This window comes from Molothrus ater, chromosome 3, assembly GCF_012460135.2.
Source record: "Molothrus ater isolate BHLD 08-10-18 breed brown headed cowbird chromosome 3, BPBGC_Mater_1.1, whole genome shotgun sequence".
Lineage (NCBI taxonomy): Eukaryota > Metazoa > Chordata > Aves > Passeriformes > Icteridae > Molothrus > Molothrus ater.
In genome coordinates this window covers 73,040,512-73,065,520 of record NC_050480.2, presented here as the reverse complement: position 1 = coordinate 73,065,520, position 25,009 = coordinate 73,040,512, and the positions used below count along the sequence as shown (strand labels likewise).

Sequence of the window (25,009 nt, the reverse complement as noted above, 5' to 3'; positions counted from 1 at the left end):
GGAATTTAAAAGAAATTACATCTTTTCCCATGGGTTCCCATAACCATCTGGGTGTGCTGCTGTCGTTGATGATCCCAAACTGATCTGAAAGCATGGTCTATTGTTCTCAGAGCAGACTTCAGAGACCTTTCTGAACATATATAATCCAAAAGACATTAACACAACAGATGGAGAAGTTCTCTCTAGAGGATAAAAATGCAAGGACTGCAGTGGAACACGCCCTTCTCCTGTAGTCATATGAACACTCTGGATGAAGTGCTGTATGCTGAGATCACTAGCAGACAAGAAAATATTGCAAGCACACGTGTGTTTGCTCTCAGTATGCTACAGCATGAAATCAGGTCATGTCCTGCCCCATCAGCTTCTATAAACATCAGGTGGGCTGTCAGGGTCTAATGCAAGATGGCACCCAGCCCAATTTAACCTTTGTTTAAAGTCAGTCAGGTATTACTGCTGAGATAGCCAGCACTTTTCCATGAGTAGAAAGCAACAGCTGCAGAATTACCTGCTTCAGGAAAGCTTTGAAACCACACACAGAGTCTCTCTCCTGGGTTTAGTACCTGCTGTGGAAATCATACATCCTAACAGGAGCTGGTTGACACAAATTAGCACTGGAAGCACAATTCAGATGCCAGCTTGAGACCCAGAAGGAAGGAATTTGACTCATTACTGCAGCACAGATTCCCTGTGTCTCTCCAAGCACTGGTTCCCTGCTCCATCTCTGGAGGATTATCAGCACAGGTGAACCAGCCCTGTGAGGGAGGTGTCAGGGATAAATGCATGGTGTGCTGATGTGTTCCAGTGCTGCACTACCAAGGGAGAAGCAATATATTATACCCTCCTGCAACTCTGAGCTCCAGCCCTCCTTCCCACTAGATTAAAAATTAAACACAGGGTGATAGAGTCCTTTATGGCTGTGGAGGTATGCACAGGATCCCTCCTGGAAACATGCACAGAAGTCTGTGAGCCATCAGCATGAAAATCATTCCTCCTGTGGCAAGAGCCCCTGATTTCAGGGCCCTGAAGCTGAACTGCTCTTTATCTCTGGGCTTTGTTCCCCACTTTTCACAGTGGAAGTCAGGTTCCCTGTGGATCATTTGCAGAAAGCAGAAGTGTCCTGTTAGAAAACAAGAACCAGATAGCACACCTGGGGCCTTCAAGGCTCTTCCTTTGGAGTCACAGAATAATTCCTTGCACCCCACCTCTCTCAAAGGGTCTTCCTAATTTCCTTTTAAATGTGTTTGATGTCCAAGCTCCATGACACACGTTACATTTTACTTGATGATACAAGTACTGATTCACAGTTTGCATTCTGAGTATTTAAGTTTTGTCCCCAAATTCATCTCTTTCAAGATCTAAATAGATCAGAATAGATCAGACCCCCTTCATCCCACATGCCAGATTTGAGATGAGTACCTCAGCAGCTCCTCAGTGTCCTCCTCAGGATCCCTGCTCAGCACATACTTGCTGTGCTCACAGGCAGCTGGCAGCAGGAGTGAGTCACCCAGTCTCACCACCCCACCAAGGTCTGGGTCTTCAAATAACTTCAGATCTAGAAAGGGGAATCAGAAGCTGCTGTATTTAAATCATGCTATGTAACACAAGGCCTGCACTAACACTAACTAGTAAATCTGGCTAGGTGGGTTGAAAAAACAGATCATGCAGACAATTCTTTTTTTCCAAAGACTTCCAGTCTACAAAGTGCAGTGATACTCTGCACTCTAAGGACTTGGTAAATCTGCTTTTTCCTTGCATTCAAAAGTAGGTCACATTACTCCTGTTAGTGTGGCATGAATGACTGTGGGACAGCCAGCTCCCACAGACCTTAATATCTCAGTTCAAAATGTTTACAGAGAATAGCTATGAGAGCTACAGTTTTCATTTGTTCTTTCTGAATGATTCTAGATGATTCTGCCCAGCTGAAGATTTGCCTTAACATTTCCAAGACATTATTTAGCCTGTATACTATGCATCACTGTAATTTAAAGGCTCAGTTATACACATGCTTTAGATAAAACAATCTGTGTATATACAAATATAGAACAGATTTACTCTCTTTAATCTTTCTTCTGGGACCGATTGATGAGAAATCTTTTTCTGGACCAAAGAGTCCTTCATTTGGATCCACCTCCTCTTCAAAAATGCTTAATTTGGGCTTCTCTTCCTTGGCTGGAGGAGCAGCTGTCTTCTTTGCTTTTTTGGTTCTAAAACATAAGAGAAAAGAAAGTTAGCTGCAACTCTGCCTTTAACAAGTAAGATTTATGGCTAGAAAGTCTCATAAGCTGAAAACAGACGGTGGGAGGCTAGGAAAGGTTTAGACAAAGGTGCAGAGGCATCTGTTAATTGCTGGCAGGAATGGGATACTGACCTGGAGGGACAGTTGGTCTGGCATTTTCTAGCTGGACCCACGTTGTGTATTCTTAATATATGTCAAGGAGTCCAATGGGAATGGGAAAAGCAGAGCTAACAATACTGCACTGTGCAAACTACTACTCAGAAACATTTAAGCAGTTTTACTGCTCCCACACAGAAGGCTTAAAATAAGAAAGATCAGTTCCATCAACACTGTTTGAGACAGACAGAAAAGGATGGCTTGAAATACAAAGTGCAAGTTGGTCCATTGCACTGATCCCTGTGGACAGGTTTTAAAAAATCCCTTTGGCTCCATTTCCTTGCCAGCTCCTGCTGCTGTTTATGATTGCTGCATACTCCTTTCAGAAAGGTATTAGACACTCCTCTCATTTGCACATGGCTTAAACAAAGAGAGTTGACTTTTCTTCCAAGAGCAAAATGAAAAGCACCTGCCTCTTGCTCTCATACCCAGCACTCACATTCCACCAGCTGAGGCTACAAGGCAGCTCTCACAATAATTGAGCTTGAGTTATGAGGCAAACCAGATGGCACAGAAAAGAAAATTTAGAGGACAATAACCTTTGGGTGAAAAGTCCAATTCAAACTAGGCTGAAAGAGAAGCAGTCCCTAGGACAACATGCCCTTCCAAAGTAATTGCCATATTTCAGAGATCTTCACTCTCAGCAGCCCTGGTACTGCAATTTCTAGGGTAGCCCCTTTTGAGTGCCCCTTACAGTAGAAGATCTGATCTTCTCTGCAGAGAGCAGGTCAGGTTTCAGCCTAGAGCAAACCCAATTATCAGCACTTAACATGCCATACTCATCAAAAACTAAGAACAAGGTCAAAAGATTACACACACACTCCAACTACATTAAGGAGTCTTGTAAAATCCTCTTCCAATTACAGCTGCACACAAAAGCAGAGTCCAGTTACTTCCAGATATTTTCACAAGTTTATTATCAACAAACTGGAACTCACAGATGGTATTATCTTGCTGCCACCACTTTGTCACAAATGCAGCCTAAGAGCAAGCACCAGGCAGAACCTAAACAATGCTTTATTTGGAAATAAATATACCCTATTTGATACTCTAAAGGTATCTGCAGGTGTCAACAACTACTATTCATGACAAAAACTTTCATTTTAAAGCAGCAGGAACTTTAATGAATTTTTTTCTGCATTCATATTCATTAGGGATATGCCTTGAGTAACTTCTCAATTTGAGCAACTTTTGAAAGCACATCTCCAAGGAACTGCTTCAAAGTGAAGCATTTGCAGAAGACCCTTCTTCTAAAACCTGTCAAAATCTAAAGTTATAATATGTACAGGCAGCTTTCACTCAGGATACTACACAAACTCAAATCCATTGCTTTATTAACTGTAGTAAGGGATTTATCACTCAAATGACCCTAAGTATTAAAGGTAAACCAAACAACAACAAAACTGGAAGAACAGTAGGACTGAGTCATTCAGAACTGAATAACCCATTAAAAAAGATTTAGCAAACACAAATAAATCTCATCTACTATGGAAGAAGCAACCTTTATTTGCATAATTCACACCTCTCAAAGTATTCTTTGAGAGGTGAATGACAATACAGGTGAGGACTTGCCAACCTACAGAATGCCAAAAGTCTTTGACAAGAACTCTTGTCCATTTAGAGTTACAACAGCTCTCCTGATGCTTAAGAGCCCATCATGGCACAGGTAATTATATACAGGAGCCAGTACATTGCCAAGCAACAGGTCTCCAGCCCAGTGAAGTTAGCAAGGAATTTACTATTAGTTAGCTCAAGTTTTTGCAGTGAACAATACCAGAATAGTGGAAACACCAAAGAAAGGGAAGAGAATCATAAAGAGCATCATACAGAACAGCATGTAAAACAGAAATAATAGAACTGAAATGTCCTGGTAATGACCTTTTGTGTGGTCTGGCCACCAAACCAGCCCACTGACACGGGCTCACTTTCTGTTTGGCCAGGGACTCCACTGGCAGCTACAGGGCACAGGGCCAGACCTGCTGAGCTTGACTGGCACCGGTAGGAACAGGAGGAAATTGTTTTTCTGCCTTCAAGTTGTTTCCCTTCGCTGCCCTTCTAAGGAAGCCACTGTTGGACTGCCAAGTAATTCCAGCGTATCCATACAGGGCCACTGTTGAGGTCAGTCCCTAAGTGGGAAACAGGATTCCCATGGTTCTGTATTTAGCTGTGCCAGCCCAGACTGCACTGCTGAGCAGAGGTTAACAGATGAGAAGGGGGTGTGGGAAGTTTAAGAGACTGTCTGAGGTTCTGCAGCTGGCCTGAGGCTGCATCTGCCTGCCCACCCATCCCTTCTCTGTATATTGGTGCTACCTCCCCATAAGCAGGGCCCAGGGACTGTGCTGGAGCCAAGCTGATTGTGAAGCCCCAAGCAGGCAGGCATGCAGAGGAGAAGCTGCAAGGAAGCTAATTCAATGATCATGATGTACCAGGGTGCAGTAAACTTGTGCAGGAATGTAGAGTCTTTAGAGAAGACTCTTAATGAAGGAACATTGAAGTCTTCCAAAGTATTACTGTATTCAAACCCTGCACTTCAATAGCACCTTCTTCATACATCATGCTCACAACCTTGGCATCTGACATTTTGAAACTACCAGCATCCAGCTGGCAGAAGATGACCCATGTTATTGCTATTTCTTCATTTATGAAACAAGTGAACTTTTGGAGCATCACTCTAGTGACTTTTAAAACCTTAACAAAAACCAAACCAGCCCTAAAGATGACGTGATCCTTTGTTCAGCAGAAACTATTTACTCAGTTGACCCTACTGATGTCTACACAGGAAGCACTGAAACACTGTGAGAATAACTCAAATAACCCCCCTGTCTCCTGCTCTAACTAAAAAGGAGCCTCCTAAGTGACTGTACATAAAGAATGACCTTTTAACTGACATGGACCAAAACTGGATGATCAAAAGTTAGAGTATATGAATCCACCTAGTCAGGCTGCTGGAACACTCGAAAGCCCAGCTGAGACTCCTGCCTCCCATATGATCCTCAAATCACCCATGAAAATGTCAACAAAACCCTGTATGCAGACACTTTCATACCCCACTCACTTTGTGAGCACAGTTCTCCTGCTACTGTTTACTGACACAATGTAGGTCACTCATCTGGCAGCCTCCAGGTCTCCCTGGCACAGCAGCAATGCACAAGAGCTTTCTGGTCAGCTGTGGAAAACAGCAATGAGGATGACTAAGGCACTTCAAAGTCAGAAGATTTCCAGACCTGTGTGTGACAGCTGTTTGTGAAACACTGGAACTACAGATCTAATGCTGGGTGACCCTGGTTTAAATCACAGTGTGTCTACTGTCTCTATACAGAGAGGAGTCCCTGCCCCGTGCTCAATGCTGGGTTTAAACAGTGAGAGTTGGAATCAAGAGCATGAGTAATCTCAGCACACAGGCAAAAGTCTTCAGGTGTTATTATTCTGAAAATATGACCATATCTTTTTTACAGAACTAAAATTATGTTTCAGAAAAGGAGTGCTACAGTAATATTAAAAAAAATACTTATTCAGAATATACGTACTTATATATTAGGCATACATACTTATATATTGTATATACAATATATATAATATATACTTATATATTAGACATACATACTTCTACATTAGGCATCCATGGAATTTTACAAGGGAAGAGCTCACTAATATAAATGGACATCCCCACTCCCACAGATCTATGTTCAGGCTTGAACAAAAGAGCTGCAGCCAGAATAGCAGCAATATTTGCACATCTTCTTGAAAACCACGTCTGAAAAACAAAGATCCTATACAATCGTTTGTGCAGAAAACAAAATGTCATCTGCTGCTTTCTTTTCACTCAATGGTGCTCGTTTTCCAGAGCTGCCTGATAATAAAAGACAGGACAAAAGGGGTCATTCTCAATTGCTCTGGCCAAGGGATGCCCAACAGAAACTCTAAGCCCATCAGCTCACACAGCCTCACTCCTAAGCATTAAGCTGCCACCACAAGTGCTGGCTGCAGGGATACTGTACCTCACACAGCAATCTTTTTCTTGTGGACATCATGCTGATTTACAGGATTTTAAATGGCTTTGGCATGTCCCAAATTAGGATAATGTGTAATTGATGGAATAAATCTCCAGTTAGAAATAATTTGGAACAAGAGTATCCAGTTGCAAAGTTTGTCTGCTGCTGCTCTGAGATTAGGTCAGCCTTGGATTATTGTTCCAGCACAGCAGCAGACAGGAAAGAAAGCCTGAAGGAACAGATTTTCAAGAGTTCAGCTCCCATCCAGGGTCCTGCTTCTGTGGGGAGATTTTTCTGAAGGGCTCAGAACTTAAGAGTACCTGTTCTTCCTAAACAAAGGCAAGCTGTGTTTATAATCTGTCCTCAAGTTTTCTGATTATATCCTTTTCCAATGTAATTTGAAAGCAGATGAGAAGACCACAGATGGACAACTTTTGTTTAGTACACAGGTCATTAGCAATAATCATAATAGAGAAACATTTCCTAAAATGTTTTCAACTAAATAACTAATAAAACCAAGCACTCATAAACCTGGCAAGAGAACTGGGGTTAGAGACTAGATTGCAAAGAAGGAAAATTAACATAAAGGAAATTTCTTTATAGTTTTCCTCTGATTTTCTGGACTAAGCCAGAGTGTAAGACTTGCTGAAACAAGTTAAAGAACAACAAAAGACAAGTTTCAAAACATAATCATGACTAAATTAAACCACAGTGGTACAGAACAAGAGAAGCGTAATAAAATTGTCAATAATGATGTGAAAAAGCCAAAAATACTCATTAGTATTTTGGGTTTTGTCTGCAAAGCAGCAAAATGGTAGTTCCAAGGTTTCTGACAGCAGTGAAATTTTTCTTATCCTAATACTCACGCTAATGATGAACATTTTCAGATATGCAATACTGGATAACATGAACTAAGATGTTTTGGAAAAAATTGGCCAGGCATTTTCCACACCCTGGATGTAACTACTCAACACAGTTTAGAACTCCAGGGAAGTTACACAAGGGCTAAAAATAAAGCTATTTTAGAAATCAGAAAAGTTAAAAAAGTAGAACATAAGCATGGGCCAGTGAGCATTGCCTTGATGCTCAGTAAAATTATAGAAAGGCAGATTATCAGATATAACCAGTTAGTAATTAAAAGAGCCATGAAAAGCATTCATTACTAAAATCTGTCCAGAGTCATGCTATCTTCTTTTCATCAACCTACAGCCTTGATTAATAATGGTATCTTACCCCAGGTGTGACATAGCAATCCTGAAAGAGTCCATAATTTCTTTCTAAAGCAGGAGCAGGACAAGGGAAGTTTCTCTCCTCTGAGTCGTGCAGACAGTGATCTCACTGCACCATTGCAGGAACCTGCTTCTCTGTGGAGATCCTGAGCCATCTCTGCATTAACTTGGACACTCAGATGCCACAAGCAACAGGGGATAAAACCACAACACTCTTTTGATAGGACAAGGACACGAGAATATTATGTCTGTCTATGAATTAGTAAAAGAGCTACAAGGCAAATATGACAATGATAGCATCAGGGCTTGATGCATGCCAGCTTTTATCATGCCCTTGATTCTCTATCTGTATGTCTGGCAGAACTTGATTTTAAATTGAAAAAAGGAGAGAAGCATTGATTTTTGCTCTGCTTCCCTCTTCTGGTGCACCTTTTTTCCTTAGGTCCAGCCTTTACAATTTCTGCCCAATTCTGTCCTTTTTCCCCTTTTCATCCTTCCTCATTTTCCCAATGTTTCTGGCCAGTATCAGACATTTTCCTGCTCCACCTCCAGAATCTGCAGTGCTGCCTTACCCTCCAGACTGACAATAAGGCCTCCTTGTCATCTTGAACTCCCTCCTTCACATCACATACCTCTTACTCTCCAGACCTCTGTTCTGGACTCTTCTTTTTCTGCTTTAACCCTGAAGATTATTATCATTGGTCAAATTATGCTTCTGAAAAAGACCCCAGGCAGTAACTGAAGAATAAACAGGAAACTTCACTCAGAAAGTAGGAAAATGCAGATGAGAAAAGGTAAGGGGAAAAAAAGGGATAGAACTAAGCAGAGGTACAGAAGGCAAAACAAGAGAAAGGGGAGAGGTTGAAGCTGATCACAAATGATAACTAGCTGTAACTGCTAGCCCCTAAAAATAAACAACATTACTAGTCAGTTTTCAATAAAAGGCAAAGTTCACGTCAAATCTTAAATAAATGCAATAATCTTTCTGAAGAAACAAAGCTTTATCAAGAAAAAAAATGAGGGAGAACAGTTTGCACTTAAAAAATTCTGCGAGACATTATCCCTTGGTTTATTTCCTTTAAGGTAAAATTCAAGCTAAAGGAGTTAATTTCAGGAATAGTTACATTTCAGGAGTTGCTTCCCAGGAAACTTTCTTTCAACCCTATAAAAATTGCACTCTAAGAAAAAAAAAAAGCCATTCCCTTACATTATTTAATGATTGCTGCAGGTCTGTAGCTCCAAAATGAACAAATTCTTGAGTAGGTACTGTGTTGCCTGTCAAGTAATGTCTATATGCAGTATACCTCAGCAATAAAATCTGCCACAAGAATTTAAATTTGACCACTGTAATGAAATCAACCTCCCAATATCATCCCTTTATGAGACATGCTTCACAAACATCCTGAGAAGCTTCATGATCCAAGTCATCCAAGCTGAAACAGTGTGTGAAAAAAAAAACTTGCTAGTAAGCATGTTTTCTGCCACACTCTCAACAGATTTGGGAGCAAACACTTTAAAAGAAGGCCTCACAAAAAGGGAGTTAAAGGTACTAAAAGTATGCAATGTCATGTTGAGAATTCTTACAAGTAGCAGCTATAAGTGACAAATGCAAATAGCAACCGTTTTGGAGAAGTGATGTTTCTTCTACACTGAAATGGTGAAACCTGTTCCCCTCCTGAAATGAACATACTACTGTAGCTTCTTGTTAGATCTGTTTTCTGGAAAAGCACTGAACATGTGAATAGTTGATACCCCATTTTCAGGTGTGTTGGGCACTCACACCTCACGGAACAGTCGAGTCACAAAATGGTTTGGGTTGGAAGGGACGTTAACATCACCTATTCCAACCCCCCTGTTGTGTACATGGACCCCTGCCATTAGGCTGCTCAGGGCCCCATCCAACCTGGCCTTGCACACTTCCAGAGGTGGGGCATCCACAGCTTCTCTGGGCCAGTGTCTCATTACATTTATTGTGCTTATATCTCACCTAAACCTACCCTTTTTCAGTTTAACACCTAAAGTTTTATAAAGTGTCGTCTCACTACAGGCCTTGGCAAGGTCTAATCAGCAACTGTTTGCTTCAAAGGACAAGCAGCCTGTTTGCAACTGCTACCTCTACTTAATAAAGTTTTAATTTTGGGTTATTTAATCTTTACCTCCTCACAACAGAATGCAGTCCAGCCCCTGGACTCACACTGTGCTCCTCAGGAGGAGATAATTTCCACTTTGCTGCTGCCTCACCTGAATTCCCTCCTCACCACATCTTCCAGCATAGGGGGCATAAGAGCCCAGACTGCAGACTCAACTCTAACTTTTCTATCTGTGAACAGAAAAACTTCAAATAGGATAGAGGATGTTTGCATAAAAAACTTCTGGCCTCTCTAATCCCTTACAATCCATATAAAATTCAGTCTGAAAGGAACCTTTGCTTTTCCTTGCTGGTACCTGCACAGACCAACCCCCAGCCTACCGAAAACCTCGAGCGTAACATTTTGTCTGACATACCTGCCACAGCATATCTAAAGAGCTTAGGAGAAGCTCGAGTCACCAAGGCAGTGAGCAGATTCCAGCAAGGCCAAGCAGGACTTGCATCAAGTCCAGGAGGGATGATGGGGCTGAGCCTGGCTCCCCACTGCCTTCCCTCCCCCACATCTTGCTGTTCACAGAGGTCACTTTTTCCTCTTGGCTGTGCCATGGGTAAAGCAGACCTCTCAACACAACTCAGAGATGGCTCCACAGGAGCTACAAGAGAGAAGGACACAGTGAGACATTGTCAGAGCTAAATGGCTCTGCTGTTGCAGACACAGTGCCGCGCTCTGGCTGCTGCCTCTCCTGCTGATCACGACACCAAAAGAGCTTCCATGAAAAGAGAACACTGCTTTCCTGCCTACAGGTTTCTTGTGATGATTTCTTTTTAAAACAGAGGTAAGATAAAATTGCTCTGGGTGAAATATTGCCTAGGCCATGGATATACCTATTGCATGAAGCAATTCAACTTGTGATGCTGCAGACACTGCTGGAGGTCAGGCTGCAGGAACAGTCACACCAGAGAGCACCCCAGACACAATCCTTCCCTCCTAAGCCAGAGACTGAGGCTCTGCAGTGGCAGCTGCCCAGGGGCTGCTTTCTGCTGCCTTCTGCTTTCTGCATTTTTTAAACTGGATTCCTATTTATGATTTTATTGTTAACTAGCTTGATTTCTCAGCAGAGAAGTTTTTGCAAGGTCAGTAATTCCAGGGGCTGGCACTGAGCTCAGTGTGCCAGTGGCTGGCTGTCAGGCTGGAGGGGGGTTCAGTGGGGAAGCACCACAAACCCCTTGGGGAGCACAGTGGGGCCAGGCACTGAATCACTGGAACCTGCTAAGCCACAACACATGACTGAAAGAAGAAATGAGCAGTCTTCACAAGTGCTCTGGCTTATGCATGTGATCCAACTCAGTGCTGGTGTTATTTGGCAGCCACGACAATATTCCAAAATCTCAACAAAATTCACTCCCCTCCTACTGGCAAAAAAAATCTCTGAGCTCAGCCCAGCCAGAGGACACTTGCTATTCCCACAGCACTCTTCAGAGCTGGCAGACAGATGATCTCAGGCCTCCATCTAGCATCTCACATCCCCAGAGGATTATCACCTGACACAAGCAACACAAGCCTGTAGATCCACACAAGTGGCTCCTTGCAGATCCCCACTCCTTGCTCCTGCTCAGCCACCTGATGATCTGCTCCTGCCCACCAGCCCTTGAGATGGCTGTATTAAACCCTGAAGATTCCTGTGCTGAAGGGTGCAGCAAGAAAAATGGATCAGGGAACATTTCTACCCACAGACTGTGGGTAGAAATGCTGGTAAACATCTCAGGCTCTCATACCCCAGATGACATGAGATCTCAGGCTTGTGTGGGGCAAACATAGAGTTCCAGCAGCCAAGGAGAGCTCTTTCCAGGCTTAGCTACTGGTCACTCACAGGGTGAGCCAGGTTTAGCTACTGGTCACTCACCTGTGAGCTAACTTGATCCTTTGGGTCAGCTTGCTGACTCACAAATCCTGAATTCATTCAAAGAACATTAAAGCTCTATGCTGTGAAGAATCTTGTACCATCTAGTAAGTTGGAGATGTGAGAAATTACCTGAGGTTTGCTAAAGGAGGATCTTTGGTTGAATACAGAGTGGGAACACAAATTGTATCACTGATGTCTGTCAGTAAGAGGGATGACTGGAAAAGTGCTGAAATGATGCTGATGAGAGCAGGGGAGTAGCAACTACAAATAACTGCACAATGTTCTGAGCTTTTACTCCCTTGTGTTACAGTGGCTATGGCAGTGTTGGAGGAAGAATGATCATTACAGACAGAAAATACAGACCCGGGGCACTTCAGGATTTGGATCCATAAGCAGAAATGCTACAGCAGACCTTTCACATGCCACACAGCAAGGACAGAGAACACCACAGGGTCAGTGTGGTTGCAAACATACAGTACATCAGATATGGTCAAAATGCTGATTCACAGGGCTGACTTCTTCCTGTAGCCAACCCCTTCATGCTGCCCACCCAGCTCCTGGCCTCACTCCTGTCTCTCTTCATCTTCCTTTGCTCTTCCAAGAAGGGACATTGGTACCTGTACTGGGTTGCATGGCAAGGTTTTGGTAGCAGGCAGGGGCTACAGGGGTGGCTTCTGTGAGAAACTGCTGGAAGCTTCCCCATATCTGACAGAGCCAATGCCAGCCAGCTCCAAGAGGGACTCCTCAGGGGCCAAGGCTGAGCCCATCAGCCATGGTGGTAGTGCCTCTGTGATGGCATAGATAAGGGGGAAAAACTATTCTGCAACTGCAGCCAGGAGAGAAGGAGAATGTGAGAGAAACTGTCCTTCAGATGCCCAGGGCAGTGAAGAAGGCAGAGAAGATGCTCCAGTGCCAGAGCAGAGGTTCCTTTGCAGCCCCTGGTGAGGCAGCTGTACCCCTGAAGCCCATGGGGGAGCAGAGATCCACCTGCAGCCTGTGGAGGATCCCAACCCAGATCAGAGGGATGCCTGAAGGAGGCTGTGACCTTGTGGAGACCCCAGTGGAGCAGCCTCCTGTGGCCCATGGACAGAGGAGGCCATGCTGGAGCAGGTTTGCTGGCAGGACTTGTGACCCCAAGGGAGTAGGATGTGAGGAGTCCTCCCCCTGAGGAGAAGGAACAGCAGAGACAACGAGCGATGAAGTGACCCCAGCCCCCATTCCCCATCCCCTGCACTGCTGGTAGGGAGGCAGAGAAAAGCAGGAGTGAAGCTGAGTTCAGGATAGGAGAGGTGAGGGGAAGGCATTTTATAATCAATTTTATTTCTCATTGTCCTGCTCTGATTTGTCTGGTAATAAATTCAGTTCATTTCCCCAAGTAGAGCCTGTTTTGCCTGTGACAGTCACTGGTGAATAATCTCGCCCTGTCCTTACCTCACCCCATGAGCCTGTCATTATCATTTCTCTCCCATGCACAGCTGAGGAGAGCAGTGATGGAGTGGCTTTGGGAAGATTTTGATACTGAATTCCACAGCAGAGGTGCAATGAACACGGGAGGCAGCACACACCTACACCTTGTGCTGAACAAGAGGGCCAGTCCAGGAAGGACTTAATCCATACTTTAAAACACTTGGCCTTGGTTTTCCCTTGCTCTTGGTTGCATTCTGGAATTAATGTTTGTTCTGCACCTGTTTTTAATTCCAAAGTGCTTGAAATGACATGAGGGTTGTGCTAGAGCTCTGCAAAGTCATAGCCTGAACTGATGGTAATGACATGCTTTGGGCACAGAACAAAGGCACATGGGGCTGTTTGAAGAAGCAAAGGCTGGTGTGATGCTGCAACAGGACTGTATATGGAGGGAAGCTTGATGTCCCTGTCACCTTCTAGAAAGGGTCTTTGTGAGGGGTTCTGGGTACCAGCCCCTTCCAGGAAGAACTGATAAGCAGAGAGCAGAAAGGAGACTGCTGTCCTTTGCTATGTTGTCCATCTGGCTGTAGGGCTTAAGGACACCTCATCATCTTTCATAATATCCACCAGCAGCACACAATGGCACCATGGCAGCATCCCCCCTGAGAGCAATGGTGCTGGGCTGCCAACAGCTGGAAAAGGACTGGCAGACCAAGGAAGTTCCTCCATGAGAGTAAGGGATACAATGGGCTGGGTAACATCTCCAGCACCACCTCCCAAGGGCAGCTAAACCAATGTTTACTGACAACAAACCACAATGTTTGGATAGCCCCAAAACACCTCACAGCCTTTCAGAATTCAGTGTCTTTGCACTCCTGCATGCCAGCATTGTTCCTTTACAGATCAGGAATGAAATCTGGTCCTGAAAACCAGAAGTGAGCTATCTGCAGCCTAAACAGGATGTCTTTGAAATGAAAAATTGAAACTTATTCTCCTGAGACTTTGGTGTACAGTTCTAGACCATGTGCTTCTCCTTCCTTTTCCAGCATCCTGCATTGTGTGGCACTGCCCTTGTCTCTTGGCAGCATCACTGAACAAACAAAAACAACTCCAGTGAGGTCAGGGTTTGGTGTTACAGCCCCTGAGGGACGAAGTGAGGGTTAACCTTCAGGAGTCTCTTGAGAACACATTTGCTTTTTTCCATATTACAGCTGGGGCCATGGCTCTGTCACTCATAGCCAAGAGGAGAAAGATGGATGATTCAGGAATGAGTTTCCAGGACAAGACTGTTAACACACGACAGCCAATGCTGGCAGATAACCCATCACACAGAGGATAAATGAGATGTCTGCTGCAAACAGGTCTAGATAATGTAGTGAGTTCTCATTAGCCATGGAGGCACAGGGCGCGGCTTTCCTCCGGCCAGTGGCACGGTGACTGAAAGAGGGCTCTGCACAGGCAGGGCTGCAGGTTTCCTCCTGCTAGTGGGGTTTGCAGTTTGTTTGTTGTGTTTTCATTGGTTGGTTGGTTTTAAGGTTTTTTGTTAGTAATGGCTTTTACATGATCAAAAACTGCAGTTAGTAAAAGTTTTTGTAGCCAAACAGAATCCTCCAAAAAGAATACATCTGTCCAGACCCCTTCCTGTGCAGAGTGTTTGAGCTTATCAGTGGTACCAAGGCGCATTGCAGAAGCCTGATTTCAGTGTGAACGGGTGAACAATCTCTTCTTGATGGTGGCCAAGCTTAGGGAGGAAGTTGAAAGACTAAGGAGTATCAGGGAAAGTGAAAGGAAATAGATTGGTGGGGTTCTGCCCTTCCATCCTTGAGGGAGGCCCATCAAGAGTCAGAGGACTCCCATGCCTCCTACTGTCAGGCAATAGGAGGACACCTGGTACCCACCAGTGGAGTGGAAATGGGTCCCTCCTCAGGGAGGTAATAAAAATTCCTCCCAACCCCCATCACCTATTGAGGTGCCACTTCAGAATAAGTATGGGGGCCTGGATCTAGAGGGTCAGCCAGATGATGTAGAAGAAAATGATCTGCCCAGTGAGCCTCCCAGTTATTCTTCATCTGTCAGACAGAGCACCTCCTCTAACATTAAAAAGAAGAGAAGGGTAATCATGGTGGATGACTCCCTTCTGAGGGGAACAGAGGGCCCCATGACCCATTGACTGGACCCATCCACAGAGAGGTCTGCTGCCTCCCTGGGGCCCAGGTACAGGATATCACTGAGAGACTCCCTGGGCTGATTCAGCCCTCTGCTTATTACCCACTGCTGATACTCCAGACTGGCAGTGATGAGATTGAAAAGGAGTGCCAGGGGAATTAAAATGGACTTTAGGGCACTGGGTCAAGTGGTTGATAGGGCAGGAGCACAGACTGTGTTTTGCTTAGTCCCTTTGGTGGCAGAGAAAAATGATGAAAGGAGTAGGAGAGGCCACATTCTCAGCAAGTGGCCCAAGGGTTGGTGTCATCAGCAGAATTTTGGGTTCTTTGATCATGGGGCCACTTTTATAGCACCTGGTCTGCTGGAACTGGATGGGCCCCTTCTCTCTGTTAAGGGCAGAAGGATTTTAGCTCATGAACAGGTGGAACTCATTCAGAGGGCTTTAAACTAGGTTTGAAGGGAGAGGGGGATGCAGCTGGGCTGTCTGGAAGCAGGCCCAAGGGTGATAAGCCTGAATTAGGGGTGAAATCAGCAGCCCAGCTGAGGTGCATGTACACCAATGTGTGCAGCATGGGCAACAAACGAGAAGAGCTGGAGGCCATGGTGCAACTGCAGAGCTATGATGTAATTGCCATCACAGAAACGTGGTGGGATGACTCACATGGCTGGAGTGCTGCACTGGATGGCTACATGGTGGAGGGGTGGCCCTTTATATTAGGGAAGCTTTTGATGCCATGGGTATTGAAACTAATGTTGAATGCCTGTGGGTAAGAATTAAGAGGAAAGCCAACAAGCTGACATCCTACTGGGAGTCTGTTAGCACCCACCCAACCAGGAAGAAGAAGTGGACAACTTATTCTACAAGCAGCTGAAGAAGGTTTCAGGATCACCAGCCCTTGCTCTTGTAGGTGACTTTAACCTACCAGACATCTGCTGGGAACTTAATACAGCAGAAAAGAGGCAGTCCAGGAAGTTCTTAGAGTGCGTGAAGGACAACTTTTTATCACAGCTAGTGGGTGAGCCCACCAGGGGAGGGACTATGTTAGATCTGTGGTTTGCAAATAGAGATGGGATGGTGGGAGATGTGGTGGTTGGAGGCCACTTGGGGCAGAGTGATCATGAAATTAGAGTTCTGGATATTTGGTGAAATCAGGAGGAACATCGCTAAGACTTTTACACTGGACTTCTGGAGAGCTGACTTCGGCCTATTTAGGAGATTTATTCAGAGAGTTCCTTGGGAAACAGCCCTTAAAAACAAAGGAGTTCAGGAAAAGTGGACGAGCTTCAAAACAGAGACCCTGAGAGCACAGGAACAGACTGTCCCTGTGTGCTGAAAGATGAGTCGACGAGGCAAATGTCCAGTCTGGATGGGCAATGAGGTTTTGGAGGAACTTAGGAACAAAAAAGGTGTATCATATTTGGAAGGAGGGTCAGGTCTCTCAGGAAGTATTTAAGGGAGTTGCTAGAGCATGTAGGAAAAAAAAATAGGGAGGTCAAAGCTCAGTTTGAACTTAATTTAGCAACTTTTGTAAAGGATAATAAAAGATGTTTTTACAAATATATTAATGGCAAAAGGAAGGGTGAGACCAACCTTTGTTCTCTACTGGATGTGGGAGGGAACTTAGTAACTGTAGATGAAGAGAAGGTGGAAGTACTTAACACATTCTTTGCCTCAGTTTTTAGTGGGAAGAGGGCTTGTCCTCAGGACAGCTGTCCTCCTGGGTTGGTAGATGGTGTCAGGAAGCAGAATGGTTCCCTGTTATCCAGGAGGACGCTGTCAGAGAACTTCTGAGATGTTTGGATATTCATAAATCTATGGGACCAGATGGGATCCATCCCAGGGTGATGAGGGAGCTGACAGATGAGCTTGTGAAGCTGCTCTCAATCATTTACCAGCAGTCCTGGCCCACTGGTGAGGTTCCAGATAACTGGAAACTGCCCTAATGTGATGCCTGTTCACAAAAAGGGTGGGAAGGAGGATCCTGGTAATTATAGGCCAGTTAGCCTGACCTCAGTACCAGGCAAGGTCATGGAAGAGTTTATACTGAGTGTAATCATGCAGCACTTACAGGATGGCCAGGGTATCGGACCCAGCCAGCAGGGGTTTGGGAGGGGCAGGTTGTGTTTGACCAACCTGGTCTCCTTTTATGACCATCAGACCCACCTGGTGGATATGGGAAAGGCTGTGGATGTTGTCTGTTTGGACCTCAGCAGGGCCTTTGGCACTGTCTCCCACAGCACACTCCTGGAAAAGCTGGCAGCTCGTGGCTTGGACAGGAGCACTCTTTGCTGGGTTAGGAACTGGCTGGATGGCCGGGCCCAGAGGGTGGTGGTGAGCGATGCTGCATCCAGCTGGGGCCAGTCACCAGTGGTGTCCCTCAGGGGTCTGTGCTGGGGCCAGCTCTGTTTAATATCTTTGTTGATGACATGGATGAGGGTTTAGAGTCTTTCATTAGTAAATTTTCAGAAGACACTAAGCTGGGATCATGTGTCCATCTGTTGGAAGGTAGGAGGGCTCTGCAGAGACACCCGGAATGGCTGGATGAATGGGCAGAGTCCAATAGGATCAAGTTTAATAAATCCAAGTGCCGAGTCCTGCATTTTGGCCACGATAGCCCAATGTTATAGGCTGGGGACGGTGTGGCTGGACAGTGCTCAGGAGGAAAGGGACCTGGGGGTGCTGGTGACAGCCGGCTGAACATGAGCCAGCAGTGTGCCCAGGTGGCCAAGAAGGCCAATGGCTCCTGGCCTGGATCAGGAACAGTGTGGCCAGTAGGAGCAGGGAGGTCATTCTTCCCCTGTACTCAGCACTGGTGAGGCCACACCTTGAGTGCTGTGTCCAGTTCTGTGCCCTCAGTTTGGGAAGGACGTTGAGACTCTTGAGTGCGTCCAGAGGAGGGAACGAGGCTAGAGAGGGGCTGGGAACACAAGCCCTGTGAGGAATGATTGAAGGAGCTGGGGTTGTTTAGCCTGGGGAAAAGGAGACTCAGAGGTGACCTTATCACTCTCTGCAGCTTCCTGAAAGGTGGTTGTAGTCAGGTGGGGTTGGTCTCCTTCTCCAGGCAGTAACTGACAGAACAAGAGGACAGAGTTTTAAGCTGCGTCAAGGGAAATACAGGTTGGATATTAGGAAAAAGTTTTTTACTGAAAGAGTGATAAAGTACTGGAATGGTCTGCCCAGGGAGGTGGTGGAGTCACCATCCCTGGATGTGTTACAAAAAAGACTGGATGTGGCACTCGGTGCCATGGCTTAGTTGAGGTGTTAGGGCATGGAGTTGGACCCGATGATCTTGAAGGTCTCTTCCAAACCAGTGATTCTATAAGATGGTTTTGAGGGCATGACACTGTGTTTTGTGTTTAACGATGCCATCAAGTATGCCTCAGATGCTATTACAGACAAAAAGCAATAAAGCAAAGACCAAAGAAGCTTAGAAGTCTTCCATTCAAGCCACTCCAATCCATTTGTGTATTGTGACAAATAAAGAGCAGTTATTACAGAAAATGGTGGTTCAGAGAGCAGACCTCAGAAAATAACCTACACTAATGAAAATCACAATCAAGACCTTTTCAAGCCATGTGATACACCGTACTCACACCCACAGGGCTGAACTCTGTTACAGCCCCAAAGAGGCAGGCTGCACCTATCCAGCTCCAGGCCAGCTCCTGAACTGGGCCACCACCCAGAGAGTGCCAGCTGAGAGGAGCCAGCAGCCAGAACCTGGGGATTTATGGCAGGGAGCATCCTCAGGTGCCAGTCATACACTCAGTACTGCCTGGCACCTCCTTACAGGGCCCCAACAGCTCCAATCCTCATTTCTAAAAATGCACATTCCTCAGGCTGCCCAGAGGGCAAAAAAAAAAGGGCCAACAACAGCAAATAAATGTGGTGGGTGCATGGGCTGGGATAATGGTGCACAGTAGCCGCCTTGTGAGTTTGTAGCATGCTCCCCGGCATGAATTTGGCCCAGGCTAATTATTGCTTTCCCAAATGATGGCTGGACAAAGTTTAGGGATCAGTACAAGCTTAGGGCCCTTCCTGTTTTGGACATGGCCAGTTTGCTCTGGGGAGAGGAAGGATTCAACTGTTGGACAGAAGCTACTTTATTCTAGCTGGCAAAAGCAACACTACACTTCCTGTCTGCTTTTATTTACTAGTTTAGCCACAGTCAAACCACCTACCACAGCTGTGTATTTCACTTTCACAATGAATATTACTCCCTCTATGATCTGGACATGACTGGGCATATCAGGCAATATGGAAAAAAAGGGTTTGACTCTTACCCAAAATGTACAGAAGGTAATGGAAAGCATTTCTTTTGCTTCAACAACACTGTCATTAACAACTATCTGAATGCCATATTTCTGTGCAAAGGGAAAGTTTTCCCCAGGCAGATCTATAAAATCAGTTTTATTCCTTTTACTAAAGGGATAATGGAGAAATCTAACTTTTAAGTACTGTGATATGACCCAAGAAATTCTAGTGCAGAATGAAGAGCTGCTGAGTCCAAGATGCATCTGTCCTTAGGGCCATTCCTTTTTAATTGAAAATTCAGGTGATTCCAGACCTGGCCAAATGCTGCAAGGGGCAGCAGTAAAAGATGTGATCCCCAGGTGTGTTAATTAGTACCAACCTATAGTTAATACAGCTAAATCATGCATTTTTGGCGAAGTTTTACAGATTGCTTTCAAAAATGGTTTTCCAAAAGCTGATTCTTTGATCCTTTGAAATGAAGACAGAAATGTCTGCAGCAGGTCCATGGGGAAAATGAACAATGGGTTTTATTAAGTCTGCTGAATTAGGAACCTGACAGCATCAGATGAAAGGAAAAACAAGTCTCCCATCTCGACTTAAACTGAGCCCACATTCACCCCACAGACAGCTTCTTCAGTGCACAGTAAAGCAGTAGGGCAGCTCTGAATCCATCCCTCATTAGCAGTCTGTCTCATCTATGAGCAGTTCCCTGCATCTGTTGATTAAAGATTTCCCCTGCCTTGGTGAAAGGAGCAGGCTCATCGATGAGGTAATGCTTTTTTATTCTAATTAGGGATTTGAGTCATCCTATTATTGTAAAGTCCGTGAAACAAAACATGTTTAAATCTGCCCAATTACATCATGTTCAATCCTCTTCCAAAGGAGAAGTAAAAAAAAAAAAAAAGACACTTCTGATTCTGTGCAGTCATAAATTTATGCTGTGGCCTCTCTAAAGGATCTCCTGCCTTCTTCTCCTCTCTTTCTCAGTTAAGTAAGGACTTGCTGGATGTGCTCACAGCAGCTCCTGCACACCTTCAGTGCTGCCTAGCTCTGCTACAAATGCCTGCACGTCCTGCCAAACAGGAGGGGGAAACCAAAAGCCAGGAGTTCACTCAGAGGAGTATGGGAATTATTTGAAAGCTGGTACCAGCTAGTGGCAATGGCATTTCATTCCAGTTCCCTGATATTACTTGGCTCTACAGCAGTTCTTCTGTATACAGAAAAATGTATGTTAACTTTTATTCCTTTAGTACATTGTAAACAATGAACCAGGTCTGTTAAAAATCCTGTGAAATCTTTATCAAAAGGAGACAATATACTTTGGCAATCTGGTGAAATTCCAAGCTGGGTATTTGCATTTACATGGGTGCAATTCTCTCTGCATTTCCAGTTGAATTAAGTGTTCTTCATTTATAGTGCTGCAATGCAGTGTTGCATGAAGCAATTAAGTCCTTGCTGCATTTTACCCCAGGTGAAGTCACATTTGTGTTCTGCTTGGAAGCACCACTGGATGGTACACAGCTGTAACACTACACAGACTAGAGAGCTATTTTCAGCCCTTTGGGCTTAGGATGATGGCATAAACACAAATTAACTATTTATAAAACCCATTAAAGTATATTCAGTGTTCTAATCAGAAAGAAAATGAAGCACATTAAAATAATTACTTAAACTCTTTCCCAGAGGATTCTCATGTTCCAGCTGTGGATGTACTGGAATCACTCAAGCCTGTCATGACAAAAACTCATCACTGAACTTTAAGCCAGGCAATTGCTTAAAAACCTGGGGAAATAATGACTGCACAATCTCATGGGACCAAAAATCCAACACTAGACAGGGAAATATGAATGCAGATAAGGACAATGCTGGCACGGGGAGAACTCACACAACTTTTCCTTAGGTCAGGGAAGTGACTATTTCCAAAAGAAAAGAAAACACAGAGCAGCCAACTTTAGAGCTGTGACTTGTGTATCCACTCCCAACCCTCTGACAGTGTGAGTGCCCTAGCTCTGATCCCAAGGTACAGTTCTTTCTGATTGCCAGGTGCAGACATAGCAGCAACCACCTGTGCAATACACTCTCCTGAAGGAGTGCTTATGGATATGTCAACTACAAGTCCAGGAGTACCCAAAAATCTCAGTTTTCCTGAGCATAATTCCATTCAGTCTGCCCTCCCAAAGAAAGCCATGAGAAAAGAGGGCCAAGTCCTTCACATATCCAACTTGATTTTCCTGGCTGGGAAGTACAGCTAGGAAGGGGTCTCAGTTCCACTACTCAGAGCCACACAAACCTTTGTAGAGTTATCTCAAAAGAACAGGTTTCTGCCACTCAGAAGACTTTAAACAGAATGAATATGGATGAGTCTGTGAGATCCAGCAGTTAAACATGGTTTCATTTTCCATTGTTTTCTTTCCATCTCCCTCAACCTCCCATTTGTGGGGGCACAGCAAGATTTTCAGTAAGGAAACACATTGGAAGCTTTTCTCAGGAGATGGCATTGGTGGCAGAAAAGAAAGGAAAGCCCTCTGCATAGGAAATACCACTCACAAAGCACCTATAAAAACAAAAATATTCAGGAGATAAACTGAAGGGACAGAATTCCTGCATGGAGAGCATTCCTGCCAACCTGCTTTACTCCCTAGACACTCAGTTAAAACAGTCCAAGGAGAGGCTATAAGGTTGCCCCTAAAAAAGGCTGAGACCAGACAATTTCTGAAAAGTGAGGCAGGCTTATCCTCTAACTGGTTAGGTAATACAGAATTTTTGCTCCCTTTTCTCCTTCTCTCTTTGATGGAGAAGAACACTATACCAGACTATTATCTTTGGTTTTCAGAAAAATTTCATCTGTCAGTAGAAGACCAAGAGGGTTGTTTACTGGGATGTTGTGAGTTGCCAATCTGACAGCAGCTGGATTGGAATTGTGACAAATACTTGTGTCACTTGGCAAAGTGATGGTCAAGCATGCCTTGCAACCTAAGCTTGTGACTCAACAACTGACAGAAAATAGAGATTTGCCTGTTTAAATCTCTGAAGGCCTCACAGCTGTGAGCACAGATACACACACTGCTAGGAAAACAAAGCTCTATTTTGCCATTCATTGTTTTGACTATCTGAATTTTGTTAAAGAAAAAAATAACCTGTATCTTCACTCTTTGATGTTTTGACACCTTCACTCTCTTTTAGCTGACCAGGACAAACAGACAAGCTGTTTTTATGCTGTGTATAAATCCTACAGGATTCAGAGGGGAAGCAAACACGTACCTGGCTGGACCAAAAGGCAGCTGTGAATTTGTGAGTGGCTGAGGAGCAGGATGCCTGAGGAGTGGCAGCAATACAATCCTGCCAGCCAAGGAGCAGAAGGCACAGCAGCTGAATGCACATTTTGACAAGTTTGCTCCAGACCATCTGTCCAGCAGACAGCAGCTGCGCTGCAACACCACTCCACCCTGCAGAAATTTTCTTCCTTGGAGGGGAAAATCCATGAGCAAGTACACTGCCCTCACCTATTACAGCTCTGGGCACTCCATCAATAAAACCACTTGGTTTTATTGATGGAGTGCCCAGAGCTGTAATAGGTGAATCCTGCTGAATGCAGGGTTGTGCCCAGAGCTGTAATAGGTGAATCCTGCCGAATGCAGGATTGTGCCCAGAGCTATATTAGGCGAATCCTGCCGAATGCAGGATTCCCCTTAAGCTGATTTCTGCCTCTCCATCAGCCACTCTCAGCTGCCCAAGGTTTCTGGCAGAGGAAGCAAGATCAAATGATGCCACTTATTTCTTCCCCAAAGACAGAAGGCTGAGGCTGTTCTCAGCTCTTCTGCCACAACAGGGAAGAGGAAAGGGAGCACTGGGATCAACAACTCAGGAGTCAAGCTCTAGCCTGACTGCCACTAAGGGGCTGGGAAACACAAAGGTGTAGGATGCAACCCAGAAACAACTGCTGGCTTGTGTGCCAACCTACCCTCCTCCTGCAGCCTGCCTGGCTCTACAGGCTCTGGCAAGGCCAGGGCTGGCTCCTGGCTGCTCATTCCCTGCCAATCTGCTGCTCCAAGCCATCACCTACTTCATCTGCAGCCAGCAAAAGCACTGAAAGCCTTAATAATCTCCTTACCAACTAAACCCAGCAACAGCAAACCTCTAGCACTGGAGGTGCTTAAGCTTGACCCCAGCAATAACCAGCTACAAAAAGACTTAAAAAACCCCTGGCAGAAGACACCCAAAAGGTCAGCCCTCACCAGCCCCATCCCTTCCTAACTATTGTCAGGACTCAGCTGTGTCTGTATTTAAACACACCAGATGCAAAGCTTCCACCTACCCACGTGTCTGTATTCCTCAGGAGAGGCACAAATTTGGATGAGGAGAAGTCATAAGGAAATCCTCTGAAACAATAGTAAAGGCACAGAATCAAGATAGAAACTCTCCAGGAGCCATGATGAGACTGAAGAACTCTTGCCTAGGGAATACTCACCTCTGTGCAGTTTGCCAGGAAAAACCTATGCCTGGGGAAATACATGCTGTCACTGAAAGATTTAGGGAGGCAAAGGAAAAAGGACGGAAGGGAGGAACCCTGTGTGGAGGAGAGGCTCCTACAAGGGCTGCAGAGAGCTGATGAAGACAGGAAAAAAAAGCTCAGGAAAAGGTGGGTTCTCCCAAAGTGGTGAACAAATATTACCTCAGAAGGTAATTGCAGCTGAAGAAATGCATGCACTGAAAGGGCTGCTGCATGTTTTAACCCACGAGGCAGCCACACTCCTTTTGCAGAATTGCTGCTGCTTTGTTCAGAGGAGCTGGTTCACAGTCATTTTAATCAGCTGCTGTCTGAGGTTTTTTGGAATGAACTGAATACAAGTACTAAATTCAGTTGTTGTGACTACAAAGTGGGAGGAGAGGGATGCTAAAGCTCTTGGCTTCAAAATATAAACAGTGGAACTCTGTATTTCACCCACAGAGGAAGAAGACAAAACCCAATTCAGTTGCTGTGATGTGTTTTTAACTAGCTTTAAGAAGAATACCTGGAAATGTGAACTTCATCTTGCTTGGATTAAGCACCCAAACTGGATGCCTGACCTGTCTACAGAAAGTCAAGCCCTAAGGTAACTTGAGGGCAGAGTGGACTAAAGATGGCAGCAGGCAGAAAGCTCTGTGGGTAGAAGAACAGGGGCCATACTAGTTTTTTGAATAATTTCTTCACAGCCTGGGCCTGAGCACAGGAGCTCAGTTCAACAATTCAAGCTGTTAGAACAGCCCCTGGTATACCCTGGCTTGGGACAACCTGCCTTCTCCCAAACTATCCCAATCACAGCCCAGGAGGGAGCCCAGGCCAGCAGGCACTTGCATTCTGGACACAGCCAACCTCACTGAGAGGACAGAGAATGTCATGGTACAGCCACAGCCAGACACTGGCCAGTCAGCCCTGGCTGAGCACTGCTGCTGCTCTGGATCCCTGCTGCACACAGCTCCCTTCACTCCCTGCCAACCTCCCTTCAAACCACTGGCAAATCACACCTTTTTTCCATTGCAGAATTTTCAACAGTACTATCAAGTTCAGGTGAATAGCTCATCCAACTTGTGCTTCTCTTCC

The 25,009-nt window shown here is 45.0% G+C and overlaps 1 protein-coding gene across 1 annotated transcript in view; it reads right to left on the bottom strand.

The window, feature by feature from the left end:
- The window catches only part of HS1BP3 (HCLS1 binding protein 3), a 56,006-nt gene that overhangs the window by 9,395 nt on the left and 21,602 nt on the right, over positions 1-25,009 (bottom strand). The window contains exons 5-6 of the mRNA XM_036379294.1: positions 2,053-2,204; positions 1,417-1,552 (exon numbers count right to left, since the gene is read on the bottom strand). Of these exons, the coding sequence (XP_036235187.1) occupies positions 1,417-1,552; positions 2,053-2,204 (288 nt within the window). The remainder of the gene's footprint in view (positions 1-1,416; positions 1,553-2,052; positions 2,205-25,009) is intronic.